The 25,944-nt window shown below is 45.2% G+C and overlaps 1 protein-coding gene across 3 annotated transcripts in view; it reads left to right on the top strand.

Annotated features, from left to right (window-relative positions):
• Nucleotides 1–25,944, top strand: part of NFYC (nuclear transcription factor Y subunit gamma) — a 61,819-nt gene that overhangs the window by 20,735 nt on the left and 15,140 nt on the right. For all 3 annotated transcript variants that reach the window (XM_077337478.1, XM_077337477.1, XM_077337480.1), the window contains exons 2-4: nt 14,796–14,908; nt 20,916–20,987; nt 22,948–23,061. In XM_077337478.1, coding sequence (XP_077193593.1) covers nt 14,804–14,908; nt 20,916–20,987; nt 22,948–23,061 — 291 coding nt within the window. In that variant the 5' untranslated portion in view covers nt 14,796–14,803. The remainder of the gene's footprint in view (nt 1–14,795; nt 14,909–20,915; nt 20,988–22,947; nt 23,062–25,944) is intronic.

Raw genomic sequence — 25,944 nt, 5'->3', positions numbered from 1 at the left:
CGTTCTTTCACCCTGTTGTGTTCCACTTTTCGACTGCTTCTTTCCCTGCTAAATGTCAGCTTGACATGAAAAATTCTCCTGTGTCACAACAAGCTTTCTAACCAAAAAGTAAAGAGCATTTTCCGGTAGCCTTGCAATAGGTATAGGGTGCAGTCCCCTTTGGGGGTTGTGTCTCTGGATCCTGCCTTGCCACCTCCCATTTTCCTCCATACCCTGGCCATCCAATGAAAATGGTTGCTTAACGTGAGTCTACACCAGGCTTATTATTCTGATTATTTCTCCACTCCAGGTGCCCTGATAATTACAGTTTTCTGACAGTTCTTGCACAGTTCTGGTTTCCAGTCTTTCCTGGGGTGATTTAGTGAAGATACGTCTTAAGGGATCACTTGAAAGACAAGCTAGGAAGTCGCATTTGCTTGCAAGCTGCATTTCTGGGCTCTTCCTGTTTCTGCAAGACGCCTGGGTAGGAACAAGTCCAGAGTGGACTGAGCCTCAGGTCCGCTACTTAACTGAATTATGTCAATGGATAGGATAGGACCTGACTTGACCTGATTAGCCTAGGGTAGCCCAACCTCATAAGCTCAGCAGTGTTGGCCCTGGCTAACACCTGACTAGTGCTGCTATGCAGGGCTGCTACGCAGAGGCAGGCAGTGACAAACCAACTTGTAAAAATCGCTTGAACTCGCCATAAGCCAGTTGCAACTTGGCAGAACTTTCCACCAAAGGCTAACACTCGACTGAGCTTTCTAGTTAGAGTCTCAGATTTAGAGAGCAATTTGCACCACAGGAGATACTGCTCCATGTATGGTGTGCAGGATTGCACCCTCAGGCTGCATTCAGTTACGAATCTGAAGCAGTAGCAGGTTGGTGGCTTCTTCCCTGCATTAGCCTTGAAGAATTTGGAAAATACTATGCTAACCTAGGAGAACCTGGATAGCGGGTGGAAGTAGGGAGATCTAGAATAATGCACCAATAAATAAAGCCCAGTAAATGTTTAACTTTCAAAGTACTGTTTTTAAATGTGTCCTTGAACCTACTTGACTTAAATGCCTCTATAATAATTGATGGACATAGCAACGCCAATGAGCTTTGCTTCACTTTTTAATAGATTACTTCTTTAAACCACCGTATTTCCTAAATGGGTTTAGATCGTGCAAGTCTGGTGGGTCACTAGGGAAAGGTCAGTTATTTTTCATTTAGCCTTTAAAATGAATACTGTACTGCTGGAACTTGGTTGAGGGTTTGGTTGTGATTTTTTTGTTCCTGTCAGCCTGTAAATAGGAAACTTTTCCATTTACTGAAGAAAATGACCAAACAATTGTGTGAAGTATATTGGTGCTGAAAATCCACACCTATGATCGGTATTTGTTTAATGGGGAGGAGGGGGGTAAAAATCCATTGCCTTTATTCACTCTAGTTTGTAAAGATAACTAGCAAAAAAAAATGATACTGTGCTGGTGAATGTGGCCAACTAGGCCTAGGGAGTTCTTATTCCATATCCCTGCAGCTCATTGGGTGACCTTGATCCAAACCTACTTCACTGGGGAGCTGTAAGTACAACTGATCAGGGGACAGTTGTGTGTCAGTCGCTATAAGTATAGGATCAAAAATGTCCTGTGCAGACATCTCACATGTTAACAGCCACTGCTGCATATGTATGAAGATGTATGGAAAGGTAGCCACCATTTTCAAGATGAAGGTACATAAAGAACAAGAGGTTTAGGTGTAGAAGCTACCTGTTAAATACAGATCCTTCTGATACTTCCTCCTAAGTTGCCGACAGCAGGACCTCTCGTATGCTACTTGTTTCTCTGTTGTGTACATCTGGCGCAAGAGAAAGAAGTTCACCAGGTTCAAAAAATGCCTGTAAGTTCTCAAACACTTTTTGGTTCTTACAGTTATTTGAGGACCTTATTTTTCTCCTATAGCAGTGGTCCCCAACCTTTTTTATCACCGGGGACTGGTCAACGCTTGACAATTTTACTGAGGCCTGGCGGCGGGGTATTCTTTTGCCAAGGGGCGTCGCTGCCGCTGCCTGAGCCCCTGCTCCACTTGCTTTCCCGCCGGCGCCCCTGACTTCCTGCTGCCCGCTGGGGGGCGCTGCCAGCAGTAGCTGCACAGTGCCGCGCCGAGGGGGAGCCCCAGCCATGGTGGCCACTGGAGAGTACCAAAGGTGAGCCGGCAGCAGAGTGGCAGGGCAGCCCCGGAGGCAGCAGCCGGGGAGGAGGACAAGGAGGAGAAGCGGCCCGGTACCGACTGATCCACGGACCGGCACCGGTCCCCGGACCGGGGGTTGGGGACCACTGTCCTATAGTGTAGCATTCAAGGCAGATGTATCTTTATATCTTTCCTCCAAGCCAGAGGTAGTCAAACTGCGGCCCTCCAGATGTCCATGGACTACAATTCCCAGGAGCCCCTGCCAGCATTTGCTGGCAGGGGGTCATGGGAATTATAGTCCATGGACATCTGGAGGGCCGCTGTTTGACTACCGCTGCTCCAAACAGTTCAAAGAATACATTCTCTCACCCCCCTTAATGCTAGTCATGGCTCAGTAACTCAGGCAGAGGCTGGCTCCAGGTCACAGTGAGCTTTGTAGCTTGGATGTGTATTGAGGCTTTGATCTGCCTGGACTTAAGTCCCTCTCCTAACACCTGTCATCATAGGGACTCTCTTGAGTTATTCTATAGGTTATTGTAGCCTTTCTCAACTTTTTACTGTTGAGAAACCCATGAAACATTCTTTGGGTTTTTAGAAACCCCAGAAGTGATGCAATCATGCAGAATATGGTTAGGAGGCATAGCTGTGTACACGGCCACCCAGGTCCTCTCCCCTTCCCCCCCCTTTCATTGATTATGGGGGGGGGGTCAACAGGACCATATATGATCATGTTACTTGAGAAATGATTAACATTTTTTTAAATATATAAAAAATTAACTCCCACCCATTTGGGAAATCCTTCCAGGGCTGTCAATAAACCCCAGGATTTCATGAAACTCTGGTTGAGAAAACCTGGGTTAATTTGATTGTTTTTCTTGCCTATCTTCCATCTTTCCTGAGCAGCCCTAGAATCATAGAGTTTTGAAGGGGCCATACAGGCCATCTAGTCCAACCCCTGCTCAACGCAGGATCAGCCCAAAGCATCCTAAAGCATCCCTATGAACTAGAAACTTAATTGATGTGGCCATGTTGGTTGGATCATTCCCACCATTCACTGAGGGAGGGAGAAGGGGGAATTTCATACTAACGAGGAGGAGAAGATACAAGTACCAGAGCAGTCTCAGTGCTTATTCAAGCCAGAAGGCTATCTTTTAGCAAAATCTCTGGCTACATTGGACTAAAAACAGTTTGCAGTGGCGGAGGAGAAAGGTCCAGACTCTAAAAGGGACAGTAGACCAAAAGGAAATGAGGAATTTTTCCTATACTTTGTGCTGCCCCAAAAGTTATTCCTTTACTGGAATTTTTTGAGAAGATGAGGGCAAAGTGACTTAAGCTTTTGCCCAATAGGCAGTTTCCAATATTTATTAAAAACTTGTGTACCCTACCTGATTATGTGGAGAAGAAGAAGAGTTGGTTCTTATATGCCGCTTTTTCTCTACCCGAAGGAGGCTCAAAGTGGCTTACAGTCGCCTTCCCTTTCCTCTCCCCACAACAGACACCCTGTGAGGTGGGTGAGGCTGAGAGAGCCCTGATATCATTGCTCGGTCAGAACAGTTTTATTAGTGCTGTGGCAAGCTGCACTAAGTCTGTACTCCTAACCACTACACCAAACTGGAGGATATTTTGCAGGTCCCCCTTTGGGATCTGGCCAGCTTTCTGAAGACGGAGAAGGCAGTATCAAGGGTACAATGAATAAGAAGGGAGACTACACATTTTAAAAGATGCATTAGGCATTTGATATGGCGATAAGAGCCTCCACCACCACTTCCATTGTTTCTAGGACAGGAATCATGTGGTCCAGAAAAGTCATCCAGCTACTACCTAGCAACAACAGAAGGCTGGCTGAGGGAGCAAATAGACTACTATTTTTCTTCAGGAGCCACATTGGATTCCATCATTCTCCAGAGCTATGGCATCATTACAGCAGCTAGAAGCGTTCTCTAGCTTGATGCCTGGCTGGCTGACAAACCAAGACTGTAGTACCTCCTACCCCTTTCAAGCAGATAGGCTGTTTGGCAAGCCACTAAACAAGATTCTTGTCAAGACAAGGGACATTCTCTGCCCAGATATGTTAGAAGAGGAGAAGAATGTAGACCTTTTCAAGGATTTTCCTTCAATTCCCAGAACACATTACCCAGATTTTGACAGGGCAGTAGACAAGGTTCCAGAACCCAGAACAGGTATATCTTCGGAACATGAACTTTCTCTTCCAGACTTTCTAGACTAGGTGCTATTAGGCAAGATGAAACAAAACGGAGAACAAGCCAACTAGAACATGACTTGCAGGAGGCACTGGAGGGGGCATTTCTTCCTATACATCTGGAACAACCTTCACGTGGACAAATGGGCTGTAGAAGTGATCTCACCAGGTTCAAAAAATGTTTGCACTACCACTGAATCTCTTCATCTCTTCCCCATGTATACAAAATCCTCAGAAGAGACAAAGAACCTTGCATGCTATGAAACACTTGTTACAGATTCAAGCCATTGAACCAGTACTGGAATTAGAGTTTGGTCAAGGAGTCTACTCCATTGTTTTTCACTGTCCCAAGAAAGGCTGGCGGGTGATACTGGGCTTAAAGTTCATCAACATTCATTTGTCTATGCCATTTCCGAATGGAGACTCTATGTTCAATCTCAGAGGATCTTCAGACGAATTAATTCCTTATCTCACTGGATCTGACAGAGGCACATCTTCATGTCCCTATTTTTCTAGTCCATCTGAAATTTCTTTGATTCTTTGTTGAGAACATGCACTTGCATTGCAGGGTGCTGCCATTTGAGCTGCCCAAGGCCCCAAGGGACTTCTCAAAACTTCTCATAAACCCTGTGGTAGAGTGCATTCACCTTCATCTATATCTCGACAATTATTACTATTATTATAAGAGCCAGTTCCACACAATAGTCCTTCAACATGCTGGAGATGATAAATCATCTTCAGCTTCTTGGTTTACTCGCAAAAAAGTTTTATTTCTACAACTCAGAATTTGGAACCTCTTGGAGTGATGATAGACATGACCCCAAATTCAATCTTTCTTCCAGACAAAAAGGGAATAAAGAATAAGGATATGGCAGCAACCATCATCAAGTCAAGTTCTTCTGATGAGTTTAATAAGCTTCATGGGCCCACTCATAGCCAACATGGAGGCTACCCAGTGGGGACATGCATTCATGTCAAGCACAGAAATTTTTCAGACTGTTCCAGCGTCAGATGAATGAATAGGATACGTTATTGAAGGTACCACTAGTAGTCAAGCAAAGTCTAAAGTGGTGGACCAGGACCAGAAATCTAAAACATGGTTGCTTCTATGAGGTTTTAATGGAAGAGTAGCACAGGGCTTATGGTCAGCATCAGAGGTCTCCCTTTCAATTCACGTTATAGAGATCCAGGCCATAATTTTAGCCCTCCAACATTTCAAAGCCTGGGTATGCAAGGTGTGTGTTTTCATATGGATTGACAACGTAGCAGCCAAAACTTATCTGAACAACAGGGAGGGGGGGCTTTCCAGATCTTCCTCCCTGCACGAGGAAGTGACAAAAGTACAGATTTGAGCCAAACAGAACTTCCTGTCTCTGCAGGCCAGGCACATTCAGGGGACACTCAGTGTCAAAACAGATTGGCTCAGCTATCAAGCCGTTCAAGGAGAGCAGTCCCCACAGAGGAAAGTTTTTTCTTTAATAGTCAACCACTTTGTACAACCAGTCATGGACCTATTTGCAACATACAACATTCATAAATTACCAAGCTTTTATTCCAGATTTTTCTACCCCAAAGCAGAGATTTGATCTGTGATACTACTTCCTTCTGAACTCGGGGTAATATCCCCTTACAGAATTTCTAGCTACCAGTTGTATGAATGAATTTTTCACTGTTTTTGTAGCTGTAAAACTGCAAGTTGTGGCTATTTCTTAGACCTTCAATCTAAGAGTTTAGATACATGTGTCACCAACCCTGTGCAGCCTGACATTCAGCTGCATGCATGTACCCATATGTATGTAAAAGTAATATGTGTCCAGAGGGAAGTCTGCTTCTGGTTTGGAAATTCACATGTCTTGTGCCTGCCAAAATTCATTATCATCATAGATAGGTTGACAGCATGGCAGTCTACCTATGTCTTTGTCCTGTACAGTGCACGCAAGTCTCAGCTGCACTCTTTCTGGAGTGGTTTCAGGTGCTTAGCCTTTGTCTGAGTGGCATGGTGGTAGAAGCGGGTAGAGCTGGACCACAAGGAAAGATGGGTTATAGATGTTTCAATAATAATAATAAAATAAAACAGTGCCATGTTCTATGATAATATACTTTGGGATGGCATAAGTAGGTCAACGGCTGAAAAAACCTGGAGCAGCTTTAGAGAGGAACATCTTCTTTTGTGGCTTATTAGAGAACCAAATGTGGGCTTTCTTTCCTCTGTTTTTTTGCCACATTGTTTTTTTTAGTTTGTTGACATGAATGATAGTGTGCGACATTCAGAGTTGGCTATTGCAACGTAAGTACAAAAAAGCACCTCTTGCATTGCTATTTTTGCTGTTGCTAAAAAAAATAGTTTTTTTTTAATTTTGTGGAGCAAGCGGCAAAAAACTGGCCATGTTTTGAGGCAAACAAAACCTTTGGGCTGCAGTGTGCACTGTTATATACTCAGGTTTATTTGTTTTTCTTCTTTTTCCATTTAATCATTTTGGGAATGATGTGATAAACCAGTCCAAGAAAAGCCAATGTAAAATGATCCTGTATTTTTGAAATGGTCATTGCTGAGAACATGCAGCGTACACTTTAGCCTTGCTCTTAAGGATAAATATAGAACAGTGTAGTCCAACATGGAAAATTGGTACATGTTTATAACTCATCTATGTGTACAACAGCCCCAGAACTAGAAAGGGATCTCATTTCTGTTTAATTCCAAGTCAGCAGGTTCTGTTCTCAGATATTTAAAGCTATGCAAATTTAGCCAAATTGTGTATGGCGGTGGTAGTATTATTTTCCCACATATTGAGGTGAAGAAGTGTGATGCTTTAGTAAAGGGGTGGGCTGGCAGGGTTTAAAGGTACACTGAGGATGGCTCTAGCTATGGATCAGGGCACTGAATCACACCTCTCTCTTTCTTTTTCTTTAACAATCCACTTTAATCTTTAATAAGCATTGCTTTTTGTTTGGAAAAGCATTTTTTCCAACACGGAGCGAAATTTTTAATGGCAGCGTTAATTTATTTTCTCCAGCTTCAAGAGCATACTCATCATCCCGTGCCAAATGAGGAAGTGGGACGTTTTGGGAAACCTTGGGGTTCTGTGAGGCGGCCTCACTAAAATGTAGCTTGCACACCTCACCAGTCTCCCTTTTATTAAGCAACTTGATTTCAGAGGACACTCGTGGGTCAAGAGGGCTGATGGCAGAGCCCAACAGGATTATCCACTGCCCCAGTGAAGCAGTCAATGAGAATTATTTCAAGGTTTCATCGTCAACATACCACATTAAATGCACTAGCTCTCTGACTGGCTCTCGGGCCAGTCCACCCCACTGAGGACCATTCAGAGGGGCTGGTGTGCCCCCAAGAAGCCCCTCCCTCTCCTCCCACTTCAACCACATGGAGCCAGCAAGTGGTAAGCTGCTTAGCTCTATGGCCAGCCAGCACACCTCCTTGCCACTGGCAGGGGCTGCACAGACCAGCTGCCTCCTCTGCAGAGCCCATGCAGGTGTCCACTGGCTCCTCCCTGACCACAGTGGCTGGGAACACCGGCCACCTTCTCCACAGAGAGCCTGCAGAACTACTCCACCTCCTTGCCACCCACAGGGGCTGCGAGCCCTGTCCACCTCCCCTGTGGAGGCCCAAGTCTTCCTGGCCCCCACCGCCGCTAAGGAGGCAGCCGAGGAATGTGGGCCTTCTGCATGGGAGGCAGCTGCCCTTCCCGTCTCCCAGCGTAGGAGAGTGTGTCCATCCATGCCTCCTCGCCGGTGGCATGGGCACAAGCAGCCGCCTCTCCTGTGACTGCCTCACTGCCATTCACTGCTTCCTCACTGTTATCGGGGACCCAAGGTTAGTACTTGGACTGCCAAGAAAGTCCAGGGTGCTACACAGAAATAGGCAATGGCAAACCACCTCTGTTTTCCTCTTGCCTTGAAAAACCCTATGGGGGTTCCCATAAACCAGCTACAATTTGATGGCACTTTCTACCCGATGCATGCATAGGATTTCAACTTTAACCTGTATCCATATTTACATTACTCACGGTTTCAATAGATAATGTAATGCCTAAATCTTAGTTCTGCAGTGAACCTACTAGGTGGCCTTATTCAATGCCCTGTCTCAACCTCTCCCACCATCCGTTAAATATGGAGGTGATTATAACAGGCCTGAGTCAGCATAGAATGATGTACCACATTCGGCATGTAGCTATTTACCAATAGCATTCCTGTGCTGAATGCTGCTCTCTCTCTCCCTTTAAAACCAACAACGTTTTATTCAAGGTCTTTCATGTTTACACATTTTCATAAATAATGAACAAAACTTGGTTGGTCTTGAAGGTGCCCCTGGACTCATACTTTCCTCTGCTGCTCCAGACCAACACAGTGACCCATCTGAAGCTCTCTCTTCCTTTAACATTTAACCACACGTACATATAATGACTTCATCCTTTCATGTCTTTTCCCCACTTGAATCTTTGTGTGCAGGGTGGGACCTCGTACCTTTGCAATGTGCATTTTATGGAGAAAGGGGAAAGAGCGCTCATCACTCCACGGCTGTTCTCTATGGCAGCCCAGTATCTGTTTGTGATGCAGATTGAGCTAATGTATGTGAACCACTCCAGAGTGTTCTAAATCAGGGGTCCCCAACCTTTTTATCACCGGGGACCAGTCAACGCTTGACAATTTTACTGAGCCCCGGGGTGGGGTCTTTTGCCGAGGGACGTTCCCGCAGCCGCCTGAGCCCCTGCTCCACTTGCTTTCCCGCCGGCGCCCCTGACTTCCCTCTGCCCACTGGGGAGCGCTGCCAGCAGCAGCTGTGCAGTGCCACGCCAAGGGGGAGTCCCAGCCATGGCGGCCACCTGAGAGCATCAAAGGTGAGCTGGCGGCAGAGTGGCAGGGCAATCCCCGAGGCAGCAGCTGGGGAGGAGAACGAGGAGGAGCCACGGCCTGGTCCTGACTGATCTACGGACCGCTGTTCTAAATGCTCTATAGATACTAAAGACTCATGTTTGATTCAGAGTCATACCTGCTAATTTCTTGTTCAGCCAGACTTGCCTCTTGTATTAAAGGGAGAAAACTGGAAAACCTTAGTTGTGCTTTTTTTTTTGGGGGGGGGGGGAGACAGTCTGCCTCTGCTACATACATACTAGGAAAGCTGCTGTGTGTTCCCAACTGTGCAAGGGATTTACTTTTGGTAAATAAAATGTATTCATGTTTTCATTGCAGATTTCTTAGATTCCTCATGGGAGAAAGAAAGCAGACCTTTCACTGTCTTCTCATACTCAAGATTTCTTGTCAGATGTTTTTATTTTGATTTAACTTTGATTTTTCTCCCCTCCCCCACTAACATTCTCATGTTATGTTTGTTTTTCCTCAAGGAAAGTCTTTTAAAATTATTTGATCCTATGAAATCTGCCTTAATGGTTTCAGATGGCCGTATTCATAACTTGAAACTAATATTTTCCAGTGCTGTAATTGGGTTTTTAGAGGATAGGGTTTCCCTCCTCCCTTTTTAACAGTTTGCAGGGGTAGTCAAACTGCGGCACTCCAGATGTCCATGGACTACAATTCCCATGGGACTTGTAGTTTGACTACCCTGGTTTAGAGGTTAAGTAGATTAGTATGCAGACTAGCTTGGGGAAAGCTGTATATTGCCTTTTTGAGTGGATTGCATCACCATTTGGAAGGGGAAAGTCCTGCTCTGGTGCTAGTAAGGCTAATATTGAGTGATCAGTTACATAAGACTCCTGCCAGATCAGAGCAGATTCTGAGGATTGGTTTGTGTGTTTAATTCCATAGTTGTCTTGTTTGTGCAGGAAAGTAAGCAGGCAAACATCTTGAATTCTTGATGCTGCATCAATATCTCCAAGCAACCAACGATGCAAATAGGTTTGACTAATTATATATGCATCATAATGATATATCACTCTTTTGTCCCGCCATTTTCCCCAAGGATACAAGATGACCAGTATGATTCTGCCTTTATCCTCACAGCCACCCTGTAATGCATATTAAGCTGGGAGAGAGTGACCTGTTGAAGGTCATGCTGCAAATGTCATCTCAGACTGGAGATTTGAAACTGGGGGCCTTTCTTCCCTTGAACTACCACGCTGGTTCTAAATTGTATCAAAACTCCAAATCCTATTAAAACATATTTGATTCTGTCTTTCTTTGAGTACGCTCAAGGGGGATTTACAGCACACCTCAGAACAACAGAAGGAACGAACCAGTGAGTTAAACTTCAAAACCAAAACATTAGCATTAAAAACTATTCATAATATTGTTGAATTTGAATCTATGTGGTTCTTACACTATCATCATCAATCAGGTTTTATAAAACCAAAGGTTCCTGGTACCCCCCGCCAGCTCAGTGATACTGAAAACTGCCAAGGGATCCGGAGAGTTAGCAGGCTCCCCTTCCCCTTGTGGCTCCCAAAGCTGGTGAAAGTTGAAAGTGGATCCTGCCACAAGAAGGTTGAGAACAGCTAACTGTATTGTTGGTTACCCAAGAAGAGTGTGTCAGGCTAGGGCTGTGCGCGGCGATGTCCAAATCTGCCATTCCAGGCCGACGTAGCCAGTTCCATGACTCCCCTCCCCCCCTGCGGCGCTGCGCTAGCTGCATCGTTCTGGAACAGCCGATTCGGACGCCACCATGCACAACCCTGTCAGGCTGTTTTAGAGGTTTGTCCAAAGAATCTGACTTTGTTTCCACTTTGGACGCATCTCTTGAACTAAAATGTGTAAAGTGACAGGTTCTTATGTGTATGTTGAGGCTTTCGGTTCTTTTTGTTTCTGCCTCTGATGCTTTCTATTCCTCCATTTTATAAACTCAGTAAATGGATAATAGAAAGTCTCCCTGTGAATGTTATGTTATTTTGTGCTTTTTGTCAATGGAACTTCCTAAATCAGTGGTTTTAAAACTGTCCAAGTTCAGGGAAAAACTCTCCCCAAAGGCTCTGCTGGACAGCCAAGTTTAGACGGGACTGCCCAACAGAGCCTGCCAAGCAGCTGATCCGGCTCAGCTGGGTTTAAACCGGGCTATAGGAGAAGCCAATCCCCAGCTGAGCTGGTGGGAGCAGTCTGCTTCCCCCCAGCACAGCTGATCCTTTGGCTGTCTTCTGCAGTTGTCTTAAACTTTACAGAGACTGCAGTAGAAGCTGAACAAACAGCTGAAAGGCAGAAGCAATTTTCAGGTCTACTGGTAAATCCCAAATAGGTCTGGAATTTTCCCAGGGTTTTCTTTCTGGTTTTCCAAAGAAAACCCAGATACATCCAGGACGGCAAAATATACTTGAAAAATACAGAAGGTCTTTTCAGGTACACCCGTAGTATTAACTGACCATGGAATAAATACAGGTATAATATGAACAGAATTGGAGATTACACAGCATTGGAATATGTTGGCAAAAAGCGGGGGTGGGGGTTGTTCAAGATGTTGTGACATCATACAATCAGTTTTTGAAGGAAGTCTTTTTGGGGGCATTTTTTATGGGGTTCCTCAAAGCAGCATCTTATGTGATAGCCCCACATCCCTGGCAGGACTTAAGTTGCTATGGAGATGTGAGCACACCAGCTGCACAATCAGCACAATTCATACATTATGGCAGGGAACCCTTTTTGCCTCATGTTTCCTCTAAGCATTATAGTTGTGGCAATACGGGAAATGTCAAACTCTAGCTTTTAGACCAGCCTTTCTCAACTTTGTTACCCTTGAGAAACCCCAGAAGTGGTGCCATCGTGCTGAATATGTTTGGGAAGCATGATTGCGTACTTGCCCCGCCCCCCGCCCCCCCCCCCCGGTCCCATCATTGGCCATTTTGGGAGGCGGGATTGACATGACCATATTATTATGATAAATATTTCACAAATTTAAAAAATGTATTACAAATTAATTAACTCCCATCATTTGGGAAACCCTTCCAGGACCGTCAAGAAAACCCAGAATTTCATGAATCCCTGGCTGAGAAAGTCTGTTTTAGACTTTCATGTCACGTATTTGTGCTGTTGTTGTGGCCTGCAACGTGAGAGGGAGCACATTAGTTGAATATGTGCTGGTGGGTGGATGGTCCTGTTTTTGTGTCAGGGAATTGAACTGTGTTCTTCTTGGCCTTTTCCACTCTGCAATAATGACCTGCTGGGAATATGTTATAGAAAACATATCACTGTCTAATTTCTTTAATTTATTACAGCTGTCCGCTCATTACGTTTAAATAAGCTTGTTCTTTACAAAGCCTCTAGAGAGATTGTGGCCTGGATCATAAGGCTTGCTTCTTTGTGAGGTGGTTATGTGCTTTGAAGTGGTCCTTCACCACTGTAGTGTAATTTCCTTTGGTGCCGTTCTTTGGCTAATTGAAAGGCTCTAGGGTTGCAGAGGTAAGGGCTCCTAGCACCTGAACCTGTGGTATGAACAGAAGCAAGGTTCTTAGAGGTCAAGCCTGTCAGAATTGCCATCTTGCAGAAGTACAAATGCTGTGCCACTCGCTCTTTTCTTCCAAATCGAGAATTTTTGCTCCTCCCTCTTTTTGCCTGAGAAAAGACAAAAATAAAACCTGCGATACACGATGGATCATAAGTCAGTGAGAACTTAACTTGCTTTTGCCAGAATCATTATTGGCCTCGAGCCATTTCCCATTACCCAACTGTGTAGTCAGATTTTTAAATAAAGCCGTCTGACGTTTCTCTTTCTCTCCCCCTCCCATGCAAACTTAGACGTTTATGTCAAACGTAGATTTAAAAAACAGCATTGAGCTTTGGCTTAGGAATACGCTGGCTGACCCATTTATGCAGGTCGGTAGCAAGTATCCTGATTTGTAAAGCAGATTTTGTCCCAGTAGTTTCTGTAATTCATAACGTCCATCACCATTTGCAACTATTCTTGCACCTTGCTGGCCTTTCTTGTAGAATGGTTGGCCTTCCCTGGCACTATATTTCATTACGTGCATTAAAACAATATGGGGAAGAGTTCTACAGAGCTCAGATTTCCCAACATGCAGTGTTTCCCAAATATCTGGTTAAGCCAAGGCAGGTACACTTTTTTTCTGATTTAAAATTACATGCCCTCAAAGGAGTTTATCTTCAGGATCTTTGCCAAGAGTCTCCCAGCCCCCTGAACAGGGGAAGAGGCAAGCCCAGATAAGTGATTTGTGTAGAGGAACAATGGGCAGCCTATTCATGTAAGGGCAGCTAATTCTGCTGCATCTTTGTGTAAGAAATGAATGGATGGTCCTGTCTCAGACAATGCTGGATAAGACAACCCAGTGACTGATTGGACAGAGGCAAAACCAGCGCAATGAAATATGCAGAGATGCAACAGGTAACCTCCTCTTTGGGCCAGCAGGTGCATTCAAATAATAGTCTTACTATTTCCTATGGAACAGAGTTTGGAAAACGATGCAGATATTACAATATATTTTTTAAAGCCGCCATTAATGCATTTCTCAGCAAACAGCTAATAGTTGTCTGTATATCATTGACAACATTAGAAAATGTATAACTCCTTTTCTGTTTGGGCGTCAGTTCCTAGCATCATTCTTGGTAGAAATCTGACAAATTTAACTTTGACTCTCAGTAGCTTATATCCCCAAGTCTTGTTGGTCTCTCAGGTGCTACTGCAGTGGTCCCCAACCCCCTGTCCGGGGACCAGTGCCGGTCCGTGAATCAGTCAGTACCGGGCCGTGGCTCCTCCTCGTCCTCCTCCCCAGCTGCTGCCTCAGCGGCTGCCCTGCTACTCTGCTCACCTTTGGTGCTCTCCAGCGGCCACCATGGCTTGGGCTCTCCCTCGGCGTGGCACTGCGCAGCTGCTGCTGGTAGAGTCGCCCGCAGGAAAGCAAGTGGAACAGGGGCTCAGGCGGTGGTGGTGATGTCCCTCAGCAAAAGACTACCCCCACCACGGGCCTCAGTAAAATTGTCAAGTGTTGACCGGTCCCCAGTGATAAAAAGGTTGGGGACCACTGTGCTACTGGACTCAAATCTAGCTGTTCTTGGTAGGAAATGCATCATGGCATTTTCCGAAATGGTCATTGAGGTTAAGTAAGGTTGAATGTGTACATTGGTAAAAGGGGGGGGGGGCTGCACTGTGAAAATGTCTGAATTAAAATGAGGCAGGAGGACAGAGGCTGGCAGGCTTCCTCTGAGAGCGTTCCACAGCTTCAGCACTGCTGAAGAGACCTATTTTTGCAAAGGCACAGATGTGGGACACTGCTTCTTCCAGTCAGTTTGAGAGGTCAAGAGAATTCATGTGCAGTAGAAGCAGCTCCCTAAATATACAGGTCGGTAGCAAATGCAAAGCATTTTTAGATGCTTCATACAGAATGAAATCTATGCTAATGGAAAGCAGGTTATGGGGATTCTCCTCAGGACCTTCGGGGGACATCAACAGTTGGAGTTGCAGCAAACAGTATTGGAGATCTTTGTAATTTGGCAGCTCCCTGCTTACACCATGTCCTTCATTTCTTTCTAGTTCCCATCATGTCCACGGATGGCAGCTTTGGTGCAGGGGGCAACAGTGACGCCCAGCAATGCCTTCAGTCTTTCTGGCCGCGGGTCATGGAAGAGATTCGGAACCTAACTGTGGTAAGATATTGAATTATTTTTTTAAAGATTTTATGCCACTGTCTCTCCCCCCCCCCTAACAAATCCATTTTTAAAGCAGCTTATAACAAGTAGCTCAAACCATTTACAGTTAAAATCCCAGCACACGTTTAAACACCATCTAAATTAGGTAACCTGACAAACCACCAGGAAAGAAGAAGAATAGAACCTCCAAAGTGATTCAAGTCCAGAATACAAAAATAAGAACCCCAAGGGCCTTGAAAAATGGTACCATCTTTGTCCCTAAAATAACATTTTGAAACTTCCAGGCTATGGCTTGCAGAGGCTTGTTGATTTTTTACTGTCATCTCACAGCCAACGTACGGTGACCCTATAGGGTTTTCAAGGCAAGAGTTCAGATTTGGTTTTCCACTGCCTTCCTCTGTGTAGCTACCTGGTAAGGAATCAAGCTTCCAGGTGTGACTTGGGGACCCCCAGACTACAAGAGATCAGTTTCCTAGAGATAATGAATGTTTTGGGGGGTGAACTTTATAGCATTGCACCCCACTTAGAAGAAGAAGTGTTGGTTTTTATACCCAGCGTTCCACTACCCAAAGGAATTCCTAAGTGGCTTACAATCACCTTCCCTTCCTCTCCCCACAATAGACACCCTATGAGGTAGGTGAGGCTAAGAGAGAGCTCTGACAGAGCTACTCTGCAAGACCAGCTCCAACAGAACTGTGACTAATGCAAGGTCACCCAGCTGGCTGCATGTGGAGGAGTGGGGAATCAGATCCCGCTCTCCAGATTAGAAGCCACTGCTCTTAACCAAACTGGCTTGTGTACACACCAAGGGAGTGTAGCCCTGCGACCCTGTTGGTCTCCCATCCAAACACAAGTTATATTATCTTAAATCTCATATTATTGTTTGGCATTCTATCTTCTGGGCTGAGGAGAGAGTAGTATTATTGGATCTCTGCATTTTCTGATGACTGACTCCCTACCCCCGGGAGAATCGCAGCACAACAAGTGTGTGAGAAACTGACCTACTTTCTCTGCTAGAGAGGACTGCTTGCTTTGCTGCCTCCTGCTGTCTAAGCCTTGACATTCTGGGGAGGATGCTAAATGGGGCCACTAGGCAGAACGGTGTGTTTTGTCTGGGTGAAGGTCACATCAAAATCACAAGATGTCATAGTCCCATTGTATACGGCTCTGGTCAGACCACACCTGGAGTACTGTGTGCAGTTCTGGAGGCCTCACTTCAAGAAGGACGTCGATAAAATTGAAAGGGTACAGAGGAGAGCGACGAAGATGATCTGGGGCCAAGGGACCAAGCCCTATGAAGATAGGTTGAGGGACTTGGGAATGTTCAGCCTGGAGAAAAGGAGGTTGAGAGGGGACATGATAGCCCTCTTTAAGTATTTGAAAGGTTGTCACTTGGAGGAGGGCAGGATGCTGTTTCGGTTGGCTGCAGAGGAGAGGACACACAGTAATGGGTTTAAACTACAAGTACAACGATATAGGCTAGATATCAGGAAAACATTTTTCACAGTCAGAGTAGTTCAGCAGTGGAATAGGCTGCCTAAGGAGGTGGTGAGCTCCCCCTCACTGGCAGTCTTCAAGTAAAGGTTGGATACACACTTTTCTTGGATGCTTTAGGATGCTTTGGGCTGATCCTGCGTTGAGCAGGGGGTTGAACTAGATGGCCTGTATGGCCCCTTCCAACTCAGCATTGAGCTCAACCCACAGCCAAATGTAACCTCACGCCTGCTGACTGAACGGCAGGAAATTTCTAACTGTGCTAGAGAATGGATTCTGTAGCCTTGAATGTGGAAAATTTCAGACATACAACTCAAATAGATGTAATAGTGCCTCTTGCACTTTTTGTTCTCGTCTGCCACCTCTTTGTGTGGCGAGTAGTCCCACACAGCCTGGTTCAGCCTCTTCTGAAAATGCACTTACCATCCTAGACTTACAATGGCACTAGTTAAACAATAGATGTGTGTGCCCTTGGCTAAGGGTGGGGGGAGGCCTTTTCTAGGTCTTATCTACCATATGTGGGCTGTGTGACTTGCTTTAACTTCCCTTACTTTGCAGAAGAGAGTCCGGTACTTAAAGGTGCATTTACAGAATTGGAAGTCAAAAGCACTTGAACGATATGTGTGTGTGTGGTGGGGGGTGAAGTTATGTTTAAATTCAACCCAGCAAACTGAGAATTGGTCTTCATCTTCCAGTCAAATTCAAGTCAGAATGAAGATTGGTAGACCTCTCTTGGGTAACTGTCCTAAAACTTGACTTTTTCAAAATTATTTAGGGGGGGGTCTTTTAGCCAATAGGCAAAGATGTATGAATTAATGTGTTCTTTCAGGGGAACCTTGCTATCTCTGGCTAGAATTCTGAAAACCCTACATCATATTTGGGGTGTTCTTTTGTAGGGTTGGGGAATAGAACACATTCTAAACAGGAAGTCAATGGGTCAGGGTTAGTCAGGGCTAGTAGGGACCATAGGGAAGTTGGTCTGGATCACATTTGGCCCATGATTCTAAAAGCAGTTCCGGGATATGTGCAGAAACCAATCCCTCCCACCCACCCCAACACACACACACACACACACACACACACACACACTCCTTGAATGCAGAAGCCTTAAAAATGATTTGTAAAATGACATTTAAAATAAGTTTGAGTTGCAGTGAAGAAAAGTAAGTTTCCCTTAACTGGAGTAAGCATGATTTTGCCAAATGTTGTTTAAAATAGTTACGTGGGGACTAGAAACAAACAGCACAAGCATCAGTTTGAGGTGGTTGGGTTTGGGTGGGGAGGGTTGTTCATTTGATATGCAAGAGTCAAGAACAAGGCTGTCTTGAGAGGTCTGATCTCCACTACATTACAGCAGTTGGTCCTAAACTGCAGGGTCTTGAACATAATTGAAAATTTCCCAAGAACATGAGGCTGCTGGGTTAGAAAATGCCCCCTATTAAAATGAAGAGCCCCAGCGCTGAATCAGTAGGCTAAAGATAAGCTTTGCTTTTCAGTGTGACCCTTTTGGGAGTCAGAAAAAGAAATCTGACTGCATAAAACCCAGAATTAATTACTCTGATCCCCGGGTGTGTGTATTTCTGGCACGTGAAAGCTTCAGGTTTGTGATTTCAACTCTTGCGAGTCTTATTCTGCAGCTTTTTGAGGAAGGGGCAGTTTTTAATTTCAAGCATCCTGATCCCATGAATCAGTTTATTGCACCGTGAGTGAACAAAACATTAAATGTCAAGCCATAGCCCGTCTGCCAGAGTGAAAATTCTAACAGGGACTGTGGAGGAAAGATAATTATAAAGCAGACTTCTGCAGCTCCCCTGCCTGTAATCAGTACCGAAATGATGCCTTCTATAGGCAATCTGCGGAATGCTCTCTGCATGTGTATCTGCCTATGCAAATGAAGTCCTCAACATGGCATAGGCAGAACAGTCCCCAGGAGCACTCAGCTTTCCCACTGTTTCCTGCAATCCTGATGTCTTCTTGGCGGCCGTGCTACAATGATCTTAGATGTGATCCACTCCCCACCCCCAGCAAAACAAACAGGAGCGACACGAGGCCCATTTCAGCCCAGTGCCTGACTTCGGTGAGAGTCAGAACTTCTGAGTGGTTGTTAGACCTCTTTGCTGATTTCCCCAAACCAGTGTTTTTTCTTTCAGGGCATTCTGGCATTGAGCTCTCTAAGGCAGGGGTAGTCAACCTGTGGTCCTCCAGATGTCCATGGACTACAATTCCCATGAGCTCCTGCCAGCGTTTGCTGGCAGGGGCTCATGGGAATTGTAGTCCATGGACATCTGGAGGACCACAGGTTGACTGCCCCTGCTCTAAGGCACTGTGGAATCCGTATAGGCTGCAGCAGATTCCAAGGTGTGCTCTAGGATGAATGTGTGCTTCACGTAACATGCTGGCCAGCTGTCTTGGGCCTCACACTCATGCCGTCTGAACTACAAGTGGAGCACAGCCAGCCCTTGTGCTTGGCTGCTCATTGCGGAGAAAGAAGAGCTGGTTTTTGTAAGCCAAAGGAGTCTCAGAGCAGCTTACAAGCGCCTTCCCTTCCTTTCCCCACAACAAACACCCTATGAACTGAGGCTGAGAGAGCTCTGAGAGAACTGTGACTGGCCCAAGGTCCCTGCATGTGGAAGAGGAGTGGAGAATCAAACCTGGTCCTCCAGATTAGAGGCTGTTGCTGTGAACCAAGACACCAAGCTGACTCTCAATCGCCACACTGTCTTCCAAGGGAGTTTTTCTTCCACTGCAGATGTTGTTGCAGACCTCTGAAGGGATGACTCCCCCCCCCCCAAGTCCCATAGATCTGTTTGAGAACCCTGCCCAAGATGTCTACTGTGATTACTAGATTTTACTCCAGTATTCACAATATACAAACACATAATATTCAACATCACTTTCCTGTTTGGTGGCAAGGGGATCTGGGTGCTCTTGGGGAACTGGTTTAACTGTTGAGTGCCAGTCACAGAGCAACCTTCCAGCTAGGGTGTGCTGCTAAGTTTCGTTTTGCTACTAGCTAGATACACATCAGCTGTGTTTAGGAGCCCATGTTATCATTTTTATATGACTCTTCCTGTACTCAGTTTTTAAGCACCGTCATTCTTGCTTTTGTAACCTTGAGGACCGACTACCAGAACCTGCAGTGAAGCTGCCTTTGAAGGGCATGAAAGCCAGATGGCATTTCGCTTCTGGAGTTGGGGAAGCATGAACATAAGCAGCCTTTTCTGTAGTAACTGACTGTTCTTTCTGTTTGTTTTCTGAGCCCGGTTCCCAGTGCTTAATGTTGACTATTTCAAGCCGTTCATGTGCTCCGGGTCCCACATCTCTCAAAGAATGTGTCTCCCACAGGGAGACAAGTTTTCTGGTAAAGCTGTGCTTACAAACCAAAGAACACGAGACGAGATGAAGGGTACAGCAGTAATGAGAGCCAAAGCGGTCTAGGAGAGCCAGCATGGTGTTGTGGTTAAAGAGCAGTGGCCTCTAATCAGAGTTTAATTCCCCACTTCTCCTCCATGTGCAGCCAGCTGGATGACCTTGAGCTAGTCACAGTTTTCTTAGAACTGTTCTCTTAGAGCTCTCTCAGCCCCCGGGTGTGCGTTGTGGGGAGAGGAAGGGGAAAGTGGTTTGTAAACCGCTTTAGAACTCCTTTGGGTAGTGAAAAGTGGGGTGTAAAAAAAACCCCAGCTCTTCTTTGGCAGTGGAGTCGTTTTTGTATTAGCAAGTCAGCAGCAGCATGCAGTTCATCCCCAACTTAGGTCTGGGCCTTCAAGCTTGTGCCCTTTTTCCTGATTTTGGGAAATGACGGTAAGACATTGCTTTCCCAAGTTTAGCTGGGTGGTGATCAGCATGCCTTCTAGTTCGGTTCTAGGCATTTGGTTGAGACCAGGCATAACCAACAGCGACTGAAGGGCCCCTGCTCCCCCCTCCCTCTCAGAACTCCACCAGAGTGCTCTGGACCTGTTCGCACTGTTGCATTGTTTATACGGTTTATATTGTTATACTGCTATATTGTTACAACTATGAGTTATTAATATTATTGTACAGTTATTCATATGTTATAGACCATTTCATGTATTGTTCTTATGTTCTATGTAAACCGCCCTGAGCCTCCGGGGAGGGCGTTATATAAATATAATAAATAAACAAACAAACAAACAAACAAATAGTTTAATGCACACGCCTGGTTGAAAATGCATGAAAGCCATCCTAGTATATTGAATCCTGTGTTTTCTTTCTTCCCAGAGATCCTGTTTGTGTTATAGGAACCAGATTGTGCCTTTTAGAAATATAGGTTTCTTGTGTAACGGTAGAAGCAGATTGCTAATGAAAGGAAGCATCAAGTGCCGTCTCACGGGGGATTGATGGGTCATCTCCTTCGGGGTACAATACATTTCTAAACCTTGAAAGAGTTGCCTGTTTCTTATTGATACAGTTGGGTAACCTCCGCTCCTGTGTTGAATGCTGGCTAGCAGAGGCCCTGTCAACCTTTCTCTTTCCTTGTTTAACTCCGCAGAAAGACTTCAGAGTCCAGGAGCTTCCTTTGGCACGCATTAAGAAGATCATGAAACTCGATGAAGACGTGAAGGTAAACTCCAGGCAAAATCTTTGACCTGACATACAGTCTATGAATGGCTTCTGAGCTCCTTTGATTTCACTGCTTCTCCCCCGAAGTTAGAAAGCGCAGCCTGGCTTTCCGTTGGGCCACGTCTCAAACTACAGCATGAAATATTGTGCTGAAACTAGAGAGGAAAGCCTTGTAGGGAATGAAAGTGATGAGAGGGTTTTTTTGCAGGGGGCAGTGGACTTGTAGTGCCAGATCTTGCAGCCCGAAATGGAAGCAGGCCATAGGAGGTTGCGAAGACTTTCCCCATGCCAAAGGAGTTGTAGGACTGTCCATCAGTGTATTTGTAAATCCTTGTCCGCCTCCTACCCACCCCCTCCTCAGGAAAGAGGACTTCTTTGCATTGGCCCATATTATTTATTATTTATTGTTCTTAATACATTTATGCCTTGCCTTTCTCCTATTATGGAATTCAAGGCAGCATATGTTGGGGGGAAGGGTATGTCCCCTTCCCAAAGCACTGGACAGACTCAGATCTTGGTGCTTGGGGGGCAACAGTGGGACGGCTTCTGGAGTTCTCATCATTCTGGTGGACCTCCTGATGGCAACTGTGTTTTGGCCGCTGTATGACACAGAGTGTTGGACAGGATGGGTCGTTGGCCTGATCCAATACTATTAATGCTACTAATGCTACTAATATTAATTTCACAATGTGCAATTACTCTCCAGCAGGGGTCACAGCTGTAGAGTAATTACACATTGTGATATGAATATTAGACCCCTACAGATTTGGATATTATGGGCCCATTTGGGGATTGAACTACAGAAACCAAGACTTTATCACAGATTAAGTTATTTTCTATATAATTTCATCACCTATAAAAATAAAATTAGAGAAGATTAAAGTTATTATCAGTATTGAGAATATCACTGATGAAGATATCGAAAACTATGCCTGGGAATCCGTTTTGAAATTGTTTCGAATATTGGACTAACTAATTTGCCATCGCTAGCTTAAGATTTCTTTTCTTCTGCTTAATTACGGCTGACGGGTCTCCACCTGCTCCTCTTCCATACAGCTGCTCTTTATTGTGTTTGTTTTATTTTTTTAATATGGTTGGCTTTTTATTATTCAATTCATGTTATTGCTTTACTTTCCGTTTTGCAAATACTTGGTAAGTAAATGGGCAGGATATCGGTGCAATTAACAAAAACACACATCCAGGGAGAAACCTCCCAGGACGAACTGTGTTTCCACACTCACCCTGAGCGTAGCTGGACCGTTCATTTGAAAAGCAACAAGAGGTAAACCTTGGGGCTCACTGTCAGGTTTGGAGCAAAAGGAAGTTGACCTGCTGTGCAAGTCTTTTGGGAAACGTAATGCCTCTTCTTAAGTGACAAGGGCACATAGCATATTTCTCTATGTTACGAGAAGTGCAAACCCAGGGATCTCCATACCCTTTAGGCAAACGCTGGCAGGGGATCATGGGAATTGAAGTCCACTAACATCTGGAGGACCACAAGTTGACTACCCCTGCTTTAGGAGACTAGGGGCTGATTTTCACAGCTCCCTCCAGAGCGCTTCACTTTGGTATCCTGCAGCATCTTGGCTTGGAAAGGCCTCGAGACTTCTTTATCTTGTAACTTTCCAAATTTAGAGTCAGGTCTGTGTAGCTGACAGTCTTTCAGCTGGACCATGGAGTTTAAAGCATTGCTTATCCACAAAGCTCAGCAGATGACTGTGGCCCATACGTTTCCCTTCCTTTTCCTCACAGGATTTTGGCAGAACAAAATGGGATAATTCACATCTGCCATTCTGAGCTCCTCGGGACGAGGTGTGAGCGCAGTATAATAAACAAAAGTGTAATAAGCACCTTGACAGCTATTGTGCCTGTATTTGGATAAGGCATCCATCAGGTTTTAATGAAGCGAGATCTTTGGGGGGCTTTTGCAGTGGGAGTAAAATAGATATTGTTGCTTGCAGATGATCAGCGCTGAAGCACCTGTGCTGTTTGCCAAGGCTGCCCAGATATTCATCACAGAGTTGACGTTGCGAGCATGGATCCACACAGAAGACAACAAACGCAGGACTTTGCAGGTAACAGAAGGCTTGTTTTTACGTTGTCTTCAGGAGTCATGCATCTCATTTGCCTTTTTCGGTTTTTTGTTGTTGTTTTTTTTGCAGAGGGATCAGGAGAGGATAAGCGTCTATACTGGCTAACTTGCGAATAAAACACCTTTTTCCCAGTTTGCTAGTGCACAGGGGCCTGCTTTGCAAAGAAGAATCTGAAGACAAGAAGGGGGACTCGGCTCCCTTCTCTGCCACCTTTTTCCTTTAATCTGCTTTTCTCCCAAAGAGCAATTCCGATGCAGAAACAGGTCTGTAAGACAGGCTGAAACCCAACATTGCATCAGCCCATGGTTTTGAGCAAACAGTGGAGTTCTCTGTCTCAAGGTGCCTCCAGGCCCCACTCCCTTGCTCTGTGCCTGTGGGCATTCTGTCAAAACCTTATTTCAAACATGGATTTTGAAGCTGGATCTGGAGCCAGAGTGGTGTCATAGTGAAGAGCAGTGGCCTCTAATCTGGAGGAGCAGGTTTGTTTCCCCACTCCTCGACTTACAGCCAGCTGAGTGACCCTGAACTAGTGTCAGTTCTCTCAGAGCTCTCTCAGCCCCAACTACCTCAGAAGGATGTCGTTGTGGGGGAAAGGAAGGGAAAGCGATTGTAAGCTGCTTTGAGGCTCCTCTGAATAGTGAAAAGCAGGGTATAAAAACCAACTCCATGTCATCGTCTCCAAATGTGATCCTCTGGTGCAGTTTTTCATTTTTGCAGCTGTCATTATCTTACTGCTCTCTGCTGCCACCACACTTTTTATTTCATTTGCTGTTCCTGCCTTGTTTATCTTACTAGTTATTTTAGAGATGCCTTTAAGTGGGTTTTTTAATTTTTTCCAGAGCTGTTTTGAGTGCTGCATATATAGAAGAAATTGGATTAAAGATTTTCCAGATAACCCTATAAAGTAACTTCCCTCCCACTTGCTGAGCACCACCAACACTGGAGACAGAAAAGCGGTGGCATCAGCAGCTTGTCAGTATCAGCAGTGGTCCCCAACCCCCGGTCCGGGGACCAGTATCAGTCTGTAGATCAGTCAGTACCGGGCCATGGCTCCTCCTCCTCCCCGACTGCTGCCAGCTCACCTTTGGTGCTCTCCAGCGGCCGCCATGGCTGGAGCTCCCCCTCAGCATGGCACTGCGCAGCTGCTGCTGGCAGCGCCCCCCAGCAGGCAGCGGGAAGTCAGGGGCGCGGCAGGAAAGTAAGTGGAGCAGGGGCTCAGGGGGCGGCAACGTCCCTCGGCAAGACTACCCCCCCCCCCCGGGCCTCAGTAAAATTGTCAAACGTTGACCGATTCCCAGTGATAAAAAGTTGGGGACCACTGAGCATCAGGACTGTGCCACAGTATAGTGAGGGCAGGCCATCGCTTGCAAACTCTCAGGAAGAAAAGCACCACACTGAGCTTCTGGCTTCAGCTTGTGTTCCTTTTAGGAGCCTCCACTGAACCTCTGTGCAATCACCAAGGAAAAATTCCTCTTAGAATCTCAGCTAGGCTATTCTGGTTAATTAGTGCAACTGGGCCAGTTTAATATTTAGACATAGCTTGAAGGCAACAAAAACAACTTTTAATGTCTCTCAAAATCTCTCTTAAATGCTCTTGCTCCTTGAACTTATGCTCTTGCTTCTGAGGAGGTGGGACTCAGTCCGAAAAGCTGATGCTAGAATAATGTAGCTCGGGTAGCTATTGATTTACTTCAGCGTAGCGAGGAGGAAGGGTGCGTAAATCCTGGCAGCAGTCCTGTTTAAGAACCCTTGGCTCTCTGTGCAGTTCGCAATGTTGCACAGGTTAATCTGGGGACGGTGTTTTATTTGGAAAATTATCCCATGTCAAGCGACTGGAACTATTTTTCTTGTCAGCGGCATGTCCCAGTTAATGGGTAGGATAGTTTTTTTAAATGTTTGGGCATGGCTTTTTGAGCAGAACTAAACGGGCTTGGGCCTGGCAGCACATTTACATCTTTCCAAGAGTTCTAGTTTGGAAGATGGATGGAGGGAGGGAGGGAGGGAGGGAGGGAGAGAGAGAGAGAGAGAGAGAGAGAGAGATTCATTCTTGTATTGCACCTCCTGGATAAAGGCACATTGCTCTGGCTGATCCAAAGGCTCTGCTGAGACTGTGTAATAGAGGCGGCCCAACTGTGGCTCTCCAGATGTTCGTGGACTACAGTTACCAGCATGCTGCTGGCAGGGGCTCATAGTAATTGTAGTCCACTGACATCTTGGAGAGTCACAGTTTGACCTTGCCTGCTCTACAATACAGTTATCAATAAGTAAAATTGAAACGTTACTCTGTCTGCTCATTTCTAAACTGTACAGTCTCATTTGCATGGCCAGGTGCTCTCCACATCAGGGGTGGGTTAAAAACTCGGTTTAGAATAAAGTGGAAAGGTGAGCTTCTTGAGATCTGGAGTTCTATGCCATGATGAGCTTAAGGGAAATAGAATAAGAGTTTCAGAAGGGAAATGGAATTCAGAAGCTTCAGAGTCTACTCAGTAATGTTTATAGCATTTGTAGATCTGAACTCACTGGCATCAAACAGCTTTATTTTCTGTTTTTGTTTGATTGTTTTGTTTTAAGGCTCCCAATTGCTTTATTTAAACTTTACTTAAAATAATTTTACAGTTTTTTAAATGAATTTTCTTACATTTTTAATCCTGTAGGAAGACATGACATTATTTCTATGTTTTTAAAAGAAAGTTTTTATTCAGAAAAGAGAAATACTACATATTACGTTTGACAGAACTACTATTTGAAGAAAAGATAAGCATGAAGTGGCATTTGACAATACATATGTTGTTGTTGTTTTTTTTGCATCACCCTACTATAACAACATACTGCATTTTCCCCACATACACAGTCTAAATTATTTCT

The sequence above is a fragment of the Paroedura picta genome, chromosome 5 (assembly GCF_049243985.1).
Source record: "Paroedura picta isolate Pp20150507F chromosome 5, Ppicta_v3.0, whole genome shotgun sequence".
NCBI lineage: Eukaryota > Metazoa > Chordata > Lepidosauria > Squamata > Gekkonidae > Paroedura > Paroedura picta.
The sequence above is the reverse complement of the archived record's forward strand: the minus strand, read 5'-3'. Positions and strand labels throughout refer to the sequence as shown.